The sequence below is a fragment of the Convolutriloba macropyga genome, chromosome 3 (genome assembly GCF_964194025.1).
Source record: "Convolutriloba macropyga chromosome 3, txConMacr16.3, whole genome shotgun sequence".
Taxonomy (NCBI): domain Eukaryota; kingdom Metazoa; phylum Xenacoelomorpha; order Acoela; family Convolutidae; genus Convolutriloba; species Convolutriloba macropyga.
In genome coordinates, this window is record NC_134470.1 from 49,418,270 (window position 1) to 49,438,829 (window position 20,560).

At 33.8% G+C, this 20,560-nt stretch overlaps 1 protein-coding gene across 3 annotated transcripts in view; it reads right to left on the bottom strand.

Annotated features, from left to right (window-relative positions):
* LOC142336253 (uncharacterized) overlaps positions 1-20,560 on the bottom strand; it is a 372,851-nt gene that overhangs the window by 68,857 nt on the left and 283,434 nt on the right. For all 3 annotated transcript variants that reach the window (XM_075384943.1, XM_075384942.1, XM_075384941.1), the window contains 2 exons: positions 19,598-19,744; positions 18,822-19,241 (listed from right to left, as the gene is read on the bottom strand). In XM_075384943.1, the coding sequence (XP_075241058.1) occupies positions 18,822-19,241; positions 19,598-19,744 (567 nt within the window). The remainder of the gene's footprint in view (positions 1-18,821; positions 19,242-19,597; positions 19,745-20,560) is intronic.

Genomic DNA, 20,560 nt, shown 5'->3' on the forward strand with positions numbered 1-20,560 from the left:
TCAAACCAAACTCGGCATAGAGTATCCCATGTGTAACTAGAGTCTAAAACAAAATGAGTTTTTGCTATAGCTTGCCTAGGAAAAAAGTTAGTTTTTCATACGGAAATTTGCGAATTTCGCAAATAACGAATTTTAAAAATAGGTCTTTTTCGTCGGGTCAAGGAGTTGTCCAAATCGAACCAAACTCGGTATGGAGTATCCCCTGTGTACCTAGAGTCTAAAACAAAAAGAATTTTTGCTATAGCTTGCCTAGGAAAAAAGTTAGTTTTTCATACGGAAATTTGCGAATTTCGCAAATAACGAATTTTAAAAATAGGTCTTTTTCGTCGGGTCAAGGAGTTGTCCAAATCGAACCAAACTCGGTATGGAGTATCCCCTGTGTACCTAGAGTCTAAAAAAAAAATAATTTTTGCTATAGCTTGCCTAGGAAAAAAGTTAGTTTTTCATACGGAAATTTGCGAATTTCGCAAATAACGAATTTTAAAAATAGGTCTTTTTCGTCGGGTCAAGGAGTTGTCCAAATCGAACCAAACTCGGTATGGAGTATCCCATGTGTAACTACAGTCTAAAACAAAAAGATTTTTTGCTATAGCTTGCCTGAGAAAAAAGTTAGTTTTTCATACGGAAATTTCCAATTATTTCCGAATAATTTCAAATAAGTATATTTAAAAATAGGTCTATTTCATCGGGTCAAGGAGTCAATCAAATCTAACCAAGTTGGCATACAGTATCCCCTGTGTACCTAGAATCTAAAACAAAATGAGTTTTTGCTATAGCTTGCCTAGGAAAAAAGTTAGTTTTTCATACTGAAATTTGCGAATTTCGCAAATAAGGAATTTTAAAAATAGGTCTTTTTCGTCGGGTCAAGGAGTTGTCCAAATCGAACCAAACTCGGTATGGAGTATCCCGTGTGTACCTAGAGTCTAAAACAAAAAGAATTTTTGCTATAGCTTGCCTAGGAAAAAAGTTAGTTTTTCATACGGAAATTTGCGAATTTCGCAAATAACGAATTGTAAAAATAGGTCATTTTCGTCGGGTCAAGGAGTTGTCCAAATCAAACCAAACTCGGTATAGAGTATCCCATGTGTAACTACAGTCTAAAACAAAAAGAATTTTTGCTATAGCTTGCCTAGGAAAAAAGTTAGTTTTTCATACGGAAATTTGCGAATTTCGCAAATAACGAATTTTAAAAATAGGTCTTTTTCGTCGGGTCAAGGAGTTGTCCAAATCGAACCAAACTCGGTATGGAGTATCCCCTGTGTAACTAGAGTCTAAAACAAAAAGCATTTTTGCTATAGCTTGCCTAGGAAAAAAGTTAGTTTTTCATACGGAAATTTGCGAATTTCGCAAATAACGAATTGTAAAAATAGGTCTTTTTCGTCGGGTCAAGGAGTTGTCCAAATCGAACCAAACTCGGTATGGAGTATCCCCTGTGTACCTAGAGTCTAAAACAAAAAGCATTTTTGCTATAGCTTGCCTGGGAAAAAAGTTGGTTTTTCATACTGAAATATCGAATAATTCGCTTATTATTCGCTTATTCTATTTTCAAAAATATAGAAATTTCATCGGGTCAAGGAAGTGTTCAAATCAAACCAAACTCGGTATGGAGTATCCCATGCGTAGATAGAGTGTAGGCCAAAAGGAATTTTTGCTGTAGCTTGCCTAGGAAAAAAGTTAGTTTTTCATACGGAAATTTGCGAACTTCGCGAATAGAGAATTTTAAAAATAGGTCTATTTCATCGGGTCAAGGAGTTGTTCAAATCGAACCAAACTCGGTATGGAGTATCCCATGCGTAGATAGAGTGTAGGCCAAAAGGAATTTTTGCTATTGCTTGCCTAGGAAAAAAGTTAGTTTTTCATACGGAAATTTGCGAACTTCGCGAATAGAGAATTTTAAAAATAGGTCTATTTCATCGGGTCAAGGAGTTGTTCAAATCAAACCAAACTCGGAATGGAGTATCCCCTGTGTACCTAGAGTCTAAATCAAAAAGAATTTTTGCTATAGCTTGCCTAGGAAAAAAGTTAGTTTTTCATACGGAAATTTGCGAATTTCGCAAATAACGAATTTTAAAAATAGGTCTTTTTCGTCGGGTCAAGGAGTTGTCCAAATCGAACCAAATTTGGTATGGAGTAGCCCCTGTGTACCTGGAGTCTAAAACAAAAAGAAGTTTTGCTATAGCTTGCCTAGGAAAAAAGTTAGTTTTTCATACGGAAATTTCCAGTTATTTCCGAATAATTTCAAATAAGTATATTTAAAAATAGGTCTATTTCATCGGGTCAAGGAGTCAATCAAATCTAACCAAACTTGGCATAGACTATCCCCTGTTTACCTAGAATCTAAAACAAAATGAGTTTTTGCTATAGCTTGCCTAGGAAAAAAGTTAGTTTTTCATACGGAAATTTGCGAACTTCGCGAATAGAGAATTTTAAAAATAGGTCTTTTTCGTCGGGTCAAGGAGTTGTCCAAATCGAACCAAACTCGGTATGGAGTATCCCCTGTGTACCTAGAGTCTAAAACAAAAAGCATTTTTGCTAGAGCTTGCCTAGGAGAAAAGTTAGTTTTTCATACGGAAATATCGACTTTTTCGCTTATTCTATTTTCAAAAATATAGAAATCTCATTGGGTCAAGGAGTTAATCAAATCTAACCAAACTTGGCATAGAGTATCCCATGTGTAACTAGAATTCAAAACAAAAAGACATTTTGCTATAGCTTGCCTAGGAAAAAAGTTAGTTTTTCATACGGAAATTTGCGAACTTCGCGAATAGAGAATTTTAAAAATAGGTCTATTTCATCGGGTCAAGGAGTTGTTCAAATCGAACCAAACTCGGTATGGAGTATCCCATGCGTAGATAGAGTGTAGGCCAAAAGGAATTTTTGCTATTGCTTGCCTAGGAAAAAAGTTAGTTTTTCATACGGAAATTTCCAGTTATTTCCGAGTAATTTCAAATAAGTATATTTAAAAATAGGTCTTTTTGGTCTGGTCAAGAAGTTGTTCAAATCAATTCAAACTCGGCATGGAGTATCCCCTGTGCACCTAGAATCTGAAACAAAAAGGATTTTAGCGCTATAAATTGCCTGGGAAAAAAGTTAGTTTTTCATACGGAAATATCGACTTATTCGCTTATTATTCGCTTATTCTATTTTCAAAAATATAGAAATTTCAGCGGGTCAAGGAGTTGTTCAAAGTTAACCAAATCGATATCCCAGACTACCAGTACTATTTAGGTTGTAATCCAAAAAGAATGGTCCGCCCAACTTTCCTAGAAAAAAAGTTCGTATTTCAATCGGAATTATCGACTTTTTCGTTTATTCTATTTTCAAAAATATAGAAATGTTATCGGGTCAAGGAGTTGTTCAAAGTGAACCAAATTGATATCCCAGACTACCAGTACTATTTAGGTTGTAATCCAAAAAGAATGGTCCGCCCAACTTTCCTAGGAAAAAAGTTCGTATTTCAATCGGAATTATCGACTTTTTCGCTTATTCTATTTTCAAAAATATAGAAATTTTATCGGGACAAGGAGTTGTTCAACCTGAACCAAATTGATATCCCAGACTACCAGTACTATTTAGGTTGTAATCCAAAAAGAATGGTCCGCCTAACTTTCCCAGAAAAAAAGTTCGTATGTCAATCGGAAATATCGACTTATTCGCTTTTTCTATTTTCAAAAAAATAGAAATTTTATCGCATCAAGGAGTTGTTCAAAGAGAACCAAATTGATATCCCAGACTACCAGTACTATTTAGGTTTTAATGCAAAAACAATGGTCTGCCTAATTTTCCTAGAAAAAAAATTCGTATTTCATTCAGAAATTTCGACTTATTCGCTTATTATTCGCTTATTCTATTTTCAAAAATATAGAAATTTCATCGGGTCAAGGAGTTATTCAAATCAAACCAAACTCGGTACGGAGTATCCCCTGTGTAGATAGAGTGTAGGCCAAAAGAAATTTTTGCAATAGCTTGCCTACGAAGAAAGTTAGTTTTTCATACGGAAATTTGCGAATTTCGCAAATAACGAATTTTAAAAATAGGTCTTTTTCGTCGGGTCAAGGAGTTGTCCAAATCGAACCAAACTCGGTATGGAGTATCCCCTGTGTGCGTACAGTTAAATACAAAAAAAATTTTGCTATAGCTTGTGTAGGAAAAAACTTAGTATTTCATACGGAATTGTGCGATTTTTTCGAATAACTTGAGATTTTTGAATTTTAAAAATAGGTCTTTTTCAACGGGTCAAGGAGTTGTTCAAATCAAACCAAACTCGGTCTGAGGTATCACTTGTGTACTTAGTTTAGTGTTATGGAGAGAAATAGTAATTGCCCTTGTTTGCCTAGGAAACAAGCTTACTCAATTCCTAAATGTTTCAGATTCTTTGTTTTGTGATTTTTCTGAATTCAATGGACGTGAACTCTGCGGAAAGGAGCCGTCTTCTGATCAGACTCGCCGAGGCTCAGAAAGAGAAGGAAATTTGGCGGTCGAAGAGCATCTCAAGTGTTGGGCAGTGTAGTCCAAAAGTAAAAAAACAAAAAAAAATCGAAGAATTTTCGCCATCGATATGCTCTCCGATTTATGAATCTCTTAGCCAGAACAATGGAAGAAGCACGGTGTCATGTTATGAAGTTGTTCTCTGGAGCAGTAGGTGTCACGTTCTTGGCTGCAAGATCAAACCAACATCATTTTAACGGTTGGGTTTTCTTCAATGTGAAAGTGAACTTGATAAAAGCGCGAGAAAAAATTTTGAGAAAAAAATCAAGAAAAATGTGTTTCATGAAGTTTGTGAAGATCGAAATCAACGACTTCGATCGCCTCTTTGCTGGGAAGATGGCCATTTGCCGACATCGCAAAAAGGCAGCTGTGAGGACTAAGCTGCCATCCTTGAAGGCAGAAAAAAAGGAATTGAATTACAAACATTGGACCTTGAACGAGTCTGGGTCTAAAATTGTTTAATTGCTATAATTTTTAGTTGTTTGATGAATTTGATTGAGATTCGTCATGATGTAGCCTTGTTTTCATATTTTGTCTGATCATGCATTTGTAGTTTCTGAAACTTGATTTTTGTTTCACTTTTTTCCTAGAAAAAAAGTTCGTATGTCAATCTGAAATATCGACTTATTCGCTTTTTCTGTTTTCAAAAATATAGAAATTTTATAGGATCAAGGAGTTGTTCAAAGTGAACCAAACTGATATCCCAGACTACCAGTACTATTTAGGTTGTAATCCAAAAGGAATGGTCCGCATAACTCTCCTAGAAAAAAAGTTCGTTTTTCAATCGGATTTATCGACTTTTTCGCTTATTCTATTTTCAAAAATATAGAAATTTTATCGGGTCAAGGAGTTGTTCAAAGTGAATCAAATTGATATCCCAGACTACCAGTATTATTTGGGTTGTAATCCAAAAGAAATGGTCCGCCTAACTTTCCTAGAAAAAAAGTTCGTATTTCAATCGGAAATATCGACTTTTTCGCTTATTCTATTTTCAAAAATATAGAAAATTCATCGGGTCAAGGAGTTAATCAAATCTAACCAATTTTGGCATGGAGTATTCCCTGTATACCTAGAATCTAAAACAAAATGAGTTTTTGCTATAGCTTGCCTAGAAAAAGTTAGTTTTTCATACGGAAATTTCCAATTATTTCCGAATAATTTCAAATAAGTATATTTAAAAATAGGTCTTTTTGGTCGGGTCAAGAAGTTGTTCAAATCAATTCAAACTCGGCATGGAGTATCCCCTGTGCACCTAGAATCTAAAACAAAAAGAATTTTTGCTGGAGCTTGCTTAGGAGAAAAGTTAATTTTTCATACGGAAATATCGACTTTTTCGCTTATTCTATTTTCAAAAATATAGAAATTTCATTGGGTCAAGGAGTTAATCAAATCTAACCAAACTTGGCATGGAGTATCCTCTGTGTACCTAGAATCTAAAACGAAAAGAATTTTTGCTATAGCTTGCCTGGGAAAAAAGTTAGTTTTTCATACGGAAATTTCCAGTTATTTCCGAATAATTTCAAATAAGTATATTTAAAAATAGGTCTTTTTCATCGGGTCAAGGAGTTGTTCAGAGTTAACTAAATTGATATCCCAGACTACCAGTACTATTTAGGTTGTAATGCAAAAGGAATGGTTCGCTTAACTTTCCTAGAAAAAAAGTTCGTATTTCAATCGCTTATTATTCGCTTATTCTATTTTCAAAAATATAGAAATTTCATCGGGTCAAGGAGTTGTTCAAATCTAACCAAACTTGGCATGGAGTGTCCCCTGTGTACCTAGAATTCAAAACAAAATGATTTTTTGCTATAGCTTGCCTAGGAAAAAAGTTAGTTTTTCATACGGAAAGTTGCGAACTTCGCGAATAGAGAATTTTAAAAATAGGCCTATTTCATCGGGTCAAGGAGTTGTTCAAATCGAACCAAACTCGGTATGGAGTATCCCATGTGTAGATAAAGTGTAGGCCAAAATGAATTTTTGCTATTGCTTGCCCAGGAAAAAAGTTAGTTTTTCATACGAAAATTTCCAGTTATTTCCGAATAATTTCAAATAAGTATATTTAAAAATAGGTCTATTTCATCGGGTCAAGGAGTCAATCAAATGTAACCAAACTTGGCATAGAGTATCCTCTGTGTACCTAGAATCTAAAACAAAATGAGTTTTTGCTATAGCTTGCCTAGGAAAAAAGTTAGTTTTTCATACGGAAATTTGCGAATTTCGCAAATAACGAATTTTAAAAATAGGTCTTTTTCGTCGGGTCAAGGAGTTGTTCAAATCGAACCAAACTCGGTATGGAGTATCCCATGCGTAGATAGATTGTGGGCCAAAAAGAATTTTTGCTATTGCTTGCCTAGGAAAAAAGTTAGTTTTTCATACGGAAATTTGCGAATTTCGCAAATAACGAATTTTAAAAATAGGTCTTTTTCGTCGGGTCAAGGAGTTGTTCATATCAAACCAAACTCGGTATGGAGTATCCCATGCGTAGATAGATTGTAGGCCGAAAGGAATTTTTGCTATTGCTTGCCTAGGAAAAAAGTTAGTTTTTCATACGGAAAGTTGCGAACTTCGCGAATAGAGAATTTTAAAAATAGGTCTATTTCATCGGGTCAAGGAGTTGTCCAAATCGAACCAAACTCGGTATGGAGTATCCCCTGTGTACCTAGAGTCTAAAACAAAAAGCATTTTTGCTATAGCTTGCTTGGGAAAAAAGTTAGTTTTTCATACGGAAATATCGAATAATTCGCTTATTATTCGCTTATTCTATTTTCAAAAATATAGAAATTTCATCGGGTCAAGGAGTCAATCAAATCTAACCAAACTTGGCATAGAGTATCCCTTGTGTACCTAAAATCTAAAACAAAATGAGTTTTTGCTATAGCTTGCCTAGGAAAAAAGTTAGTTTTTCATACGGAAATTTGCGAATTTCGCAAATAACGAATTTTAAAAATAGGTCTTTTTCGTCGGGTCAAGGAGTTGTTCAAATCGAACCAAACTCGGTATGGAGTATCCCACGCGTAGATAGATTGTAGGCCAAAAGGAATTTTTGCTATTGCTTGCCTAGGAAAAAAGTTAGTTTTTCATACGGAAATTTGCGAACTTCGCGAATAGAGAATTTTAAAAATAGGTCTATTTCATCGGGTCAAGGAGTTGTTCAAATCGAACCAAACTCGGTATGGAGTATCCCATGCGTAGATAGAGTGTAGGCCAAAAAGAATTTTTGCTATTGCTTGCCTAGGAAAAAAGTTAGTTTTTCATACGGAAATTTCCAGTTATTTCCGAATAATTTCAAATAAGTATATTTAAAAATAGGTCTATTTCATCGGGTCAAGGAGTCAATCAAATCTAACCAAACTTGGCATAGAGTATCCCCTGTGTACCTAAAATCTAAAACAAAATGAGTTTTTGCTATAGCTTGCCTAGGAAAAAAGTTAGTTTTTCATACGGAAATTTGCGAATTTCGCAAATAACGAATTTTAAAAATAGGTCTTTTTCGTCGGGTCAAGGAGTTGTTCAAATCGAACCAAACTCGGTATGAAGTATCCCATGCGTAGATAGATTGTAGGCCGAAAGGAATTTTTGCTATAGCTTGCCTGGGAAAAAAGTTAGTTTTTCTTACGGAAATATCGAATAATTCGCATATTATTCGCTTATTCTATTTTCAAAAATATAGAAATTTCATCGGGTCAAGGAGTTGTTCAAATCTAACCAAACTTGGCATGGAGTGTCCCCTGTGTACCTAGAATTCAAAACAAAATGATTTTTTGCTATAGCTTGCCTAGGAAAAAAGTTAGTTTTTCATAAGGAAATTTGCGAACTTCGCGAATAGAGAATTTTAAAAATAGGTCTATTTCATCGGGTCAAGGAGTTGTTCAAATCGAACCAAACTCGGTATGGAGTATCCCATGCGTAGATAGAGTGTAGGCCAAAATGAATTTTTGCTATTGCTTGCCCAGGAAAAAAGTTAGTTTTTCATACGAAAATTTCCAGTTATTTCCGAATAATTTCAAATAAGTATATTTAAAAATAGGTCTATTTCATCGGGTCAAGGAGTCAATCAAATCTAACCAAACTTGGCATAGAGTATCCCCTGTGTACCTAGAATCTAAAACAAAATGAGTCAATCGGAAATATCGACTTATTCGCTTTTTCTGTTTTCGAAAATATAGAAATTTTATAGGATCAAGGAGTTGTTCAAAGTGAACCAAATTGATATCCCAGACTACCAGTACTATTTAGGTTGTAATCCAAAAGGAATGGTCCGCATAACTCTCCTAGAAAAAAAGTTCGTTTTTCAATCGGATTTATCGACTTTTTCGCTTATTCTATTTTCAAAAATATAGAAATTTTATCGGGTCAAGGAGTTGTTCAAAGTGAATCAAATTGATATCCCAGACTACCAGTACTATTTGGGTTGTAATCCAAAAGAAATGGTCCGCCTAACTTTCCTAGAAAAAAGTTCGTATTTCAATCGGAAATATCGACTTTTTCGCTTATTCTATTTTCAAAAATATAGAAAATTCATCGGGTCAAGGAGTTAATCAAATCTAACCAATTTTGGCATGGAGTATTCCCTGTATACCTAGAATCTAAAACAAAATGAGTTTTTGCTATAGCTTGCCTAGAAAAATTTAGTTTTTCATACGGAAATTTCCAATTATTTCCGAATAATTTCAAATAAGTATATTTAAAAATAGGTCTTTTTGGTCGGGTCAAGAAGTTGTTCAAATCAATTCAAACTCGGCATGGAGTATCCCCTGTGCACCTAGAATCTAAAACAAAAAGAATTTTTGCTGGAGCTTGCCTAGGAGAAAAGTTAATTTTTCATACGGAAATATCGACTTTTTCGCTTATTCTATTTTCAAAAATATAGAAATTTCATTGGGTCAAGGAGTTAATCAAATCTAACCAAACTTGGCATAGAGTACCCTCTGTGTACCTAGAATCTAAAACAAAAAGAATTTTTGCTATAGCTTGCCTGGGAAAAAAGTTAGTTTTTCATACGGAAATTTCCAGTTATTTCCGAATAATTTCAAATAAGTATATTTAAAAATAGGTCTTTTTCATCGGGTCAAGGAGTTGTTCAGAGTTAACTAAATTGATATCCCAGACTACCAGTACTATTTAGGTTGTAATGCAAAAGGAATGGTTCGCTTAACTTTCCTAGAAAAAAAGTTCGCATTTCAATCGCTTATTATTCGCTTATTCTATTTTCAAAAATATAGAAATTTCATCGGGTCAAGGAGTTGTTCAAATCTAACCAAACTTGGCATGGAGTGTCCCCTGTGTACCTAGAATCTAAAACAAAATGAGTCAATCGGAAATATCGACTTATTCGCTTTTTCTGTTTTCAAAAATATAGAAATTTTATAGGATCAAGGAGTTGTTCAAAGTGAACCAAATTGATATCCCAGACTACCAGTACTATTTAGGTTGTAATCCAAAAGGAATGGTCCGCATAACTCTCCTAGAAAAAAAGTTCGTTTTTCAATCGGATTTATCGACTTTTTTGCTTATTCTATTTTCAAAAATATAGAAATTTTATCGGGTCAAGGAGTTGTTCAAAGTGAATCAAATTGATATCCCAGACTACCAGTACTATTTGGGTTGTAATCCAAAAGAAATGGTCCGCCTAACTTTCCTAGAAAAAAAGTTCGTATTTCAATCGGAAATATCGACTTTTTCGCTTATTCTATTTTCAAAAATATAGAAAATTCATCGGGTCAAGGAGTTAATCAAATCTAACCAATTTTGGCATGGAGTATTCCCTGTATACCTAGAATCTAAAACAAAATGAGTTTTTGCTGGAGCTTGCCTAGGAGAAAAGTTAATTTTTCATACGGAAATATCGACTTTTTCGCTTATTCTATTTTCAAAAATATAGAAATTTCATTGGGTCAAGGAGTTAATCAAATCTAACCAAACTTGGCATAGAGTATCCTCTGTGTACCTAGAATCTAAAACAAAAAGAATTTTTGCTATAGCTTGCCTGGGAAAAAAGTTAGTTTTTCATACGGAAATATCGACTTTTTCGCTTATTCTATTTTCAAAAATATAGAAATTTCATTGGGTCAAGGAGTTAATCAAATCTAACCAAACTTGGCATAGAGTATCCTCTGTGTACCTAGAATCTAAAACAAAAAGAATTTTTGCTATAGCTTGCCTGGGAAAAAAGTTAGTTTTTCATACGGAAATTTCCAGTTATTTCCGAATAATTTCAAATAAGTATATTTAAAAATAGGTCTTTTTCATCGGGTCAAGGAGTTGTTCAGAGTTAACTAAATTGATATCCCAGACTACCAGTACTATTTAGGTTGTAATGCAAAAGGAATGGTTCGCTTAACTTTCCTAGAAAAAAGTTCGCATTTCAATCGCTTATTATTCGCTTATTCTATTTTCAAAAATATAGAAATTTCATCGGGTCAAGGAGTTGTTCAAATCTAACCAAACTTGGCATGGAGTGTCCCCTGTGTACCTAGAATCTAAAACAAAATGAGTCAATCGGAAATATCGACTTATTCGCTTTTTCTGTTTTCAAAAATATAGAAATTTTATAGGATCAAGGAGTTGTTCAAAGTGAACCAAATTGATATCCCAGACTACCAGTACTATTTAGGTTGTAATCCAAAAGGAATGGTCCTCATAACTCTCCTAGAAAAAAGTTCGTTTTTCAATCGGATTTATCGACTTTTTCGCTTATTCTATTTTCAAAAATATAGAAATTTTATCGGGTCAAGGAGTTGTTCAAAGTGAATCAAATTGATATCCCAGACTACCAGTACTATTTGGGTTGTAATCCAAAAGAAATGGTCCGCCTAACTTTCCTAGAAAAAAAGTTCGTATTTCAATCGGAAATATCGACTTTTTCGGTTATTCTATTTTCAAAAATATAGAAAATTCATCGGGTCAAGGAGTTAATCAAATCTAACCAATTTTGGCATGGAGTATTCCCTGTATACCTAGAATCTAAAACAAAATGAGTTTTTGCTATAGCTTGCCTAGAAATGTTAATTTTTCATACGGAAATATCGACTTTTTCGCTTATTCTATTTTCAAAAATATAGAAATTTCATTGGGTCAAGGAGTTAATCAAATCTAACCAAACTTGGCATAGAGTATCCTCTATGTACCCAGAATCTAAAACAAAAAGAATTTTTGCTATAGCTTGCCTGGGAAAAAAGTTAGTTTTTCATACGGAAATTTCCAGTTATTTCCGAATAATTTCAAATAAGTATATTTAAAAATAGGTCTTTTTCATCGGGTCAAGGAGTTGTTCAGAGTTAACTAAATTGATATCCCAGACTACCAGTACTATTTAGGTTGTAATGCAAAAGGAATGGTTCGCTTAACTTTCCTAGAAAAAAAGTTCGTATTTCAATCGCTTATTATTCGCTTATTCTATTTTCAAAAATATAGAAATTTCATCGGGTCAAGGAGTTGTTCAAATCTAACCAAACTTGGCATGGGGTGTCCCCTGTGTACCTAGAATTCAAAACAAAATGATTTTTTGCTATAGCTTGCCTAGGAAAAAAGTTAGTTTTTCATACGGAAATTTGCGAACTTCGCGAATAGAGAATTTTAAAAATAGGTCTATTTCATCGGGTCAAGGAGTTGTTCAAATCGAACCAAACTCGGTATGGAGTATCCCATGCGTAGATAGAGTGTAGGCCAAAATGAATTTTTGCTATTGCTTGCCCAGGAAAAAAGTTAGTTTTTCATACGAAAATTTCCAGTTATTTCCAAATAATTTCAAATAAGTATATTTAAAAAAAGGTCTATTTCATCGGGTCAAGGAGTCAATCAAATCTAACCAAACTTGGCATAGAGTATCCCCTGTGTACCTAGAATCTAAAACAAAATGAGTTTTTGCTATAGCTTGCCTAGGAAAAAAGTTAGTTTTTCATACGGAAATTTGCGAATTTCGCAAATAACGAATTTTAAAAATAGGTCTTTTTCGTCGGATCAAGGAGTTGTTCAAATCGAACCAAACTCGGTATGGAGTATCCCATGCGTAGATAGATTGTAGGCCAAAAGGAATTTTTGCTATTGCTTGCCTAGGAAAAAAGTTAGTTTTTCATACGGAAATTTGCGAACTTCGCGAATAGAGAATTTTGAAAATAGGTCTATTTCATCGGGTCAGGGAGTTGTTCAAATCGAACCAAACTCGGTATGGAGTATCCCATGCGTAAATAAAGTGTAGGCCAAAAAGAATTTTTGCTATTGCTTGCCTAGGAAAAAAAGTTAGTTTTTCATACGGAAATTTCCAGTTATTTCCGAATAATTTCAAATAAGTATATTTAAAAATAGGTCTATTTCATCGGGTCAAGGAGTCAATCAAATCTAACCAAACTTGGCATAGAGTATCCCCTGTGTACCTAAAATCTAAAACAAAATGAGTTTTTGCTATAGCTTGCCTAGGAAAAAAGTCAGTTTTTCTTACGGAAATTTGCGAATTTCGCAAATAACGAATTTTAAAAATAGGTCTTTTTTGTCGGGTCAAGGAGTTGTCCAAATCCGACCAAACCCGGTATGGAGTATCCCCTGTGTACCTAGAGTCTAAAACAAAAAGAATTTTTGCTATAGCTTGCCTAGGAGAAAAGTTAGTTTTTCATACGGAAATATCGACTTTTTCGCTTATTCAATTTTCAAAAATATAGAAATTTCATCGGGTCAAGGAGTTGTCCAAATCCAACCAAACCCGGTATGGAGTATCCCCTGTATACCTAGAGTCTAAAACAAAAAGAATTTTTGCTATAGCTTGCCTAGGAGAAAAGTTAGTTTTTCATACGGAAATATCGACTTTTTCGCTTATTCTATTTTCAAAAATATAGAAATTTCAACGGGTCAAGGAGTTGTTCAAAGTGAACCAAATTGATATCCCAGACTACCAGTACTATTTAGGCTGTAATGCAAAAAGAATGGTCCGCCTAACTTTCCTAGAAAAAAGTTCTTATTTCAATCGTAAGTATCGACTTATTCGCTATGTATTATTTCTGCTATGTTATAATTTGTTTTGTTTTGTTTGTTTGGTTTTCCTGGGGAGAGTCTTATAGCGCGGATTTTTGCCGTTTGCTCGGACTCAAATCTCCTATAGTTGTTTGTAACTCCGCCGTAGCCGGTCCCCAGCCCGGTTTAGAGAAGGAGGAGGGGAACACACCCAAAACATACTGGAAAATCTCAAAGTTGTTCGTTAGATCAACTGATGTTTTTTTCCGACAGTAGTAAACCTATTTTAGCTCTCTGCTGCTGGCTGGCTGTTTTCTGAGTTGACAAAAAAATCAGTTGAAGCTGATTCAGGTAACTATACGATGTGGAAAAAATCGAAAAAACGTAAAGCTTTTCTTAGTGTAGATCTTACACATTTAGCGTTGAATTTAGCGTAGATCTTACATATTTAGCGTTGAATTTAGCGTAGATCTTACATATTTCGCGTTGAATTTAGTGTAGACCTTAGTCTACGCTAAGTTCAACGCTAAATGTGTAAGATCTAGACTAAATTCAACGCTAAATATGTAAGATCTACGCTAAATTCAACGCTAAATATGTAAGATCTACGCTAAATTCAACGCTAAATATGTAAGATCTACGCTAAATTCAACGCTAAATATGTAAGATCTACGCTAAATTCAACGCTAAATGTGTAAGATCTACGCTAAATTCAACGCTAAATATGTTAGATCTACGCTAAATTCAACGCTAAATGTGTAAGATCTACGCTAAATTCAACGCTAAATATGTAAGATCTACGCTAAATTCAACGCTAAATATGTAAGATCTACGCTAAATTCAACGCTAAATGTGTAAGATCTACGCTAAATTCAACGCTAAGTATGTAAGATCTACGCTAAATTCAACGCTAAATATGTAATAACTACGCTAAATTCAACGCTAAATGTGTAAGATCTACGCTAAATTCAACGCTAAATATGTAAGATCTACGCTAAATTCAACGCTAAATGTGTAAGATCTACGCTAAATTCAACGCTAAATGTGTAAGATCTACGCTAAATTCAACGCTAAATATGTAAGATCAGCGGCAACTAGCGTTGACAAGTCGAAAAATTCACCGCAATTTTCTTACATAATTTTGCGTTGAATGCGTTAAATTTAAAGACAAAAATTCAACGCATTCAACGCAAAATTATGTAAACAATTGCGGTGAATTTTCCGACTTGTCAACGCTAGTTGCCGCTGATCTTACATAATTTTGGCCAAATTCCTCGGCCCGGGTTCTAAATAAACATGCGTCTGCGAGAAAAAAATAGTTACTGAAATCTAGTAGTCATAGCCACTAAAAATAAATTATATGTAGGTAAAATAGTAAATTTGTTATTTTCAAACAAAATAAAAAAATCAGTGTTTTCTTATTTTCTTGGATTTTCTCACGCTTAAGTGTCCATACGAAAGAGTGTCTGTGTTTGTTATAAATAATAAACAAGGTTGCTCGTTAATGTGCGTTCGCACATGATGTTTCGACCCGAGCTCATCTACACTTTTGACTTAATTGTCAACCTAATGAAGACATAATAAAAATAGATGTTCGAGTTTTAAAAACGTTTGAAAATCTACCTACTTATTAAATTACATAATGCCATGCCTCCTTACAGCGCTGATTAGATCTTTCATTGAAAAAACTACGAAAATAAAACAAACAACAAAAGAAGCAAAAACAAAAACTTCACGGCAAAAACTAAGTATTTAAATTTGAACGCACCTAGTAACAGCACCAAAATGCAATCGTATAAAACCTTAACTGCACAAATTTACTTTGTTCATACTATACAGCAGATGGCAGTTTTCCCTTATGCGACTAGGTAACAAAGTCGACAAAAGGAAATAATCAGCGAAATTGAAAAATCAATCAAATTTTTTTAAACCAAAAATAATTTCTAAAGTCTTAAAAATCATTAGCTTTTAACCAAATAATTCTTATTAAATTTACTAAACATTCATTTTTAAAGCAATCGGACCTGTCATTGGTTAGATTAAGTCATAGGAACCGACTAGAGAAGCAGAAAAACTGGAAAATATAAAACACAAATTATTGAAGCCATCAAAATCATTAGCTATTATCGGAATACTATGTATTCTTCCTTCCTTTTTCAATCATACTAATGCAACTCAAATTACACTGAAAGAATAAATTTGTGCATTGGTGCCACATTTGAAAATTATTGGGATCTGTTGTTACCCGAATGTGAAAAGAAGAAGAGAAAAAGAAACACAAGTACACCAGTAAAACTTTCGTTTAAACGCATATTGTCCACAAAGAAAACAACAGTTACGACATGGTATCACTAGATATTTAAAATTTTTTAGTTCAAAAAATTGAATTAGACCTCTCAATTATGAGAATAAGCTACAAGTTGACGGAAAAAAAACAAAACTGAAAAATAAAAAATCATTGAAAATGTATAATCTCTCAAACTTTGAGACTAGTCGCTATAAAATGACTGCCTCGGGTAATATCAATCCTTGAATTGCTCACTTACAAGCTTCTGAGACCGGTCAGCATTTTACGCTTACCTAATGATTAAAAAAATTATGCAAAAACCGCTAATTCAAAAAAAAATGAGCGAGAGAAGTGTCAAAGCCATTAAAAAAAAATTTTCGTTATTAACTTTTCTATCATCCATTTATTTTTTCACAACTTGAAATTTTTTCAAATATGACTTCACAATATCAATAATTATGAACAAATACCTTGAAACCACGAAAATTCTGAGAAAACCGGTAGTATCAACGACATTAAACTCAATTGCTTTCAGCGAAAGGCAATAAAAGAGCTCGATGGGAGCTCTTTTAGCCTCCCATCGAGTTATGCCTCGATTGGACAACAAAAATATTGTAACTGACAAGTCATCGATAAGATAAGACATTACAATATTTCATTGACTAAGAAAACAGCAACAAATACAGGCAAAAACCAAAAATTCAGTAGGAAAAAGCGAGAAGAAAGTGCCGAAGCTATTTAAACCATAAGCTTTTCTTTATAAACTTTATCTATGATTCATTGAACATTTTTTCTATGCCAATGGGAACTAACACTAAGAGGATAATTTGATGAGATTTCAGAAGAACTACAAACAAATCCAGAAATTTTCCAAATGTCCGAAAAACTTATGAAAACTCGCGCATCGATTTTATCAAACCAATAATTAGAAAATAAAGCCGCAAATTCATTTTTTTTGTTGAAGTAGGAGAAATTGGGTTCAAGTAATTACTGAGGCGTTCGTACAATTCACGAAAATAAGTTTAGGATTGGTTAACGTTCAAAAGCTTTGGAACAAAAACAATAACAAAAACCAATAATTCATTAGAAAAATGCGAGAAGAGAGTGTCGCAGGCTTTTAAACCATATCTTTTTATCTGAAAATTTTATCTTTGTTCCATTTAACGTTTTCTCAAAACCAATTGCAGCTATCAATATTAGGATAATGTGATAAGATTTCAAGAGGAACCAAAAATACACAAACATCCAAAAATTTAATTTTTTTTTGAAACCTTGCGGCATTTAAGCCATAAAAAAAGGAGATAGAACGAAAAAGGTAGCCAAAAACATTTAATGGCTGCAGTAGGAAAGGAAGGGGTTCTGGTTATGATTGAGAATTTCTTAAATATCATTACAATAAGTTTAAAATTGGTTAATGTTCAATTTTTTTTTTGAAAAATTGTTTTTAAAGTCTTAACAGACAATAAGTTCAATAGCTTTGAACAGAAGTTAATAAATACGCTCAGTCATGGCTCGATAGAATAACAAAGGTGTTTATTAAGCATGGGTAATCAATAAGATATCACAATAAGTCTTCTAACTATGAAAACAACAACAAATACAGTCAAAAACCAAAAAACCTGTAGAAAAGTGCGAGAAGAAAGTGCCGAAGCCATTTAAACCATAAGCTTTTCTCTAAAAACTTTATCTATGATCCATTGAACGTCTGCCCTAAACCAATGGGAGCTATCCAAATTAGAATAATGTGATGAAATTTCAAAAGTATTCAAAAATACGAAAATATCCAAAAATTTTAAATTGTTTTTGAAATCTTGTGGCATCGAAGTCATAAAACCATTAGTTAGAAGATAAAACCGCTAAACTTTTGGTTGCAGTAGAAAGGAAGGGGATCCTGTCAGTACTGAAACTGACTAATAGTTTACAAAAATAAGTTTATGATCGGTTAATATTTAAAAACACATTTTCGAAAAAATTATATATAGAGGCTTAACAGTCATTAGCTGTCCAATCAAAGCACTGAATAGCTTCACTAATTCTTATTACGAAACCCAACGCACTTTTTTCAACGATTCTGTTCCATAGGGCTCCAAAAATTTAGTAAGACCCCAAAAAAAATCAAAATTTTTTTAAAAAATTACAAAAGCTCAGAGTCGGAGCCATAAAAAACATGTGCAATTCCTTGAAAACGTGTTTTCTGTTCATTGGGCGGTTAATAATTAAAAACACATTTTCGAAAAAATTATATATAGAGGCTTAACAGTCATTAGCTGTCCAATCAAAGCACTGAATAGCTTCACTAATTCTTATTACGAAACCCAACGCACTTTTTTCAACGATTCTATTCCATAGGGCTCCAAAAATTTAGTAAGACCTCCAAAAAAATCAAATTTTTTTTTTAAAAATTACAAACGCTCAGAGTCGGAGCCATAAAAACATGTGCAATTCCTTGAAAACGTGTTTTCTGTTCATTGGGCGTCATTTTACTGTAAATCAGCTTTATAATTAACCAAACCCTGATATGAAAAGTGACCAGTTTCTAAGTGACCTAAAAATATAAAGTTTTTTTTTTATAAAACAGCTTTCAAATAGAATTCGATTTTTTTTTATAGTAAACTTCCCTATGAGACCAGAACTTTTTATCACTTTTTTGTATTAGGAATACAAAATTGATTCTTTTGGGCGTGAAATGTAATTTTGAATGAAAAATTTTTAAAGAAAAGGTCATAATTTGAAGAAAAATTATACTAAATGTGAACGAAATCATACCAAATATGACGTGTTCACTCTAAACGTCAATCCTCGATAACTCCTCGAAAAATACGAAATCCAAAAAATCTTTTTAATTTCAAATTCTAGGCTGGACGAGCTTTTTAATGATACCCTCACATTTCTCTACGATGAATATATCGATCGGCCAAAATTGACTGAACAAAAAAAACCCATTTGAGTATATAGTTCCTTCCCCCACAAGTGGGGTCGGAACAAATATGCTATATCATTTTACTACATTTTACACAATGAATATTTTCTAGAGCCACCGACAGGATTATTTCATTAGTTTTATTTTGGTCCTTGAAGGAATGATTTTGTAAGCAAAATTCACCTTGAAGTTGAACTTGTTTTGATTTTTGGGCAGAAGTGCGCCTACTTGTGATCCATTGACCATAACTTTGAATCCACTTATCTTATCCTTGTTCTCACTATCTAATCGATCCCACGTAATTTCACCCTCTATCTTTCCCGTGAACTGTGCTAATTTGGTCAAAACTGGCTCCATCTTCCGATACAAGTCGTTGATTTCCTGTCGCTCGTCCGAACTCCCACCAGACTTGTTGAACGAAGCCGAGGAGGTACCGAATCCGTTCATAATCCACCAGTTACGTAAGAGCCGACAGATTTCCTGTTCCAACTGTGGCCTCTCATTTTGTCCGTTGAGGGTTATTTTGATGACTGGGGCATGTGGGAAACGTACAGGCTGCAGCATTAGTTGATTCGATTGCAGGAATTGGTCAAGACCGGCAATCTGAAAGTTCCAAAATTTAAAATGAGCAAAACTTAATTATTTAGCAAGAGAATATACAGCGCTAGAGATTTTTCAGTAGACGTCCGGACAGTTGCCAGATTCTTTAGCAAGAACAGAATTCGCAGCTCATCTTTTCGAACTTCAGGTATGCTATTTTAGGTATGCGCGTCCAGTAATGTTTTTAACTCAAATTGGCCATCAAAATATTTTCATTCAAATGATGCAGATCTTCGAAATTGGGGGGAATTGACTAAGCGATCAGTTGCTAAATTGGCAACAGGCTATTAAACCTGTTTAGGCCCTAAAAATTTGTTATACATTCCTTTTAAAATTTGTTTAGGTCCTTAGGTGTGTACCTTGAGTTCCATGTGTATCTCGTACTGACAGACAGTGGAGAGATTCTCAAACTGGTAGCTGGTCGTCTCTGAGGGAAGAGGACCAACTATCATCCTCTTCTCAGCACGCAAGTCCTCCGCATGCTCTTGGTTCATCTTGCAGTAAATCTACAACGTCGAGAACAATAATACAATTAAAGTTAATTGAAGTTTTAAAATAGCTAGCTGTTCCTTTTAAAGTTTCTGCAGAAAAAAACTTTGTTTTTGTGAGCGTTCATGTCAACTAACCAGTTACTCAACCAATAGTATTACCATCATGTTTTGTCGCATCGTGCGATATTAAAAAATAATGTAATAAAAATTTTTCGGTTTGGATATTACAGAATCGTGAGCAAATTAAAGCGCTGTATGCTGTTTCATTGCCAATTCGTTTAGGTTTGCTTGAAATATTCCGAAGCAGAATTTTAAAAATTCAAACAGAGCTGGCAGATCGCCACTAAAAAGCCACAATTGCTTCGCAGATCTGCAGTTTCAAAATGATAAATCAGGGATCTTTTATGTTTGTGCCACAAGCTTATTATTTGCACCCCGGAGACGCATTGACTTAATATTACATAATGAAAAAGTATGTAATGACAAGTGCCTTGTAAATCGGGGGTCCACAACGTACTGATGGGAGAAGCACAAACCAAAAAAAGAGAAATATATCTTTTTAGTAAGGGCTCATATGTTATGTTTTGATTGAGCATCTGTATAATTCATTGGTGTTTCTATTAGGTGCTCTTAAATAATCTTCAATTAGAGTATATTACCGGAAAAAACAATTACAAAAATAATTTATATTTTCAATTAGTACAAGAACAAATAAAATAAAAAACATTGTTTCATAATTCAATCGAGACAACTTAGGTGCTCACACAATTTTCAATAATGTACAATAATCACAAAAAGTGTTAATTTTGAAATAAAAGGAAACAACAGCAA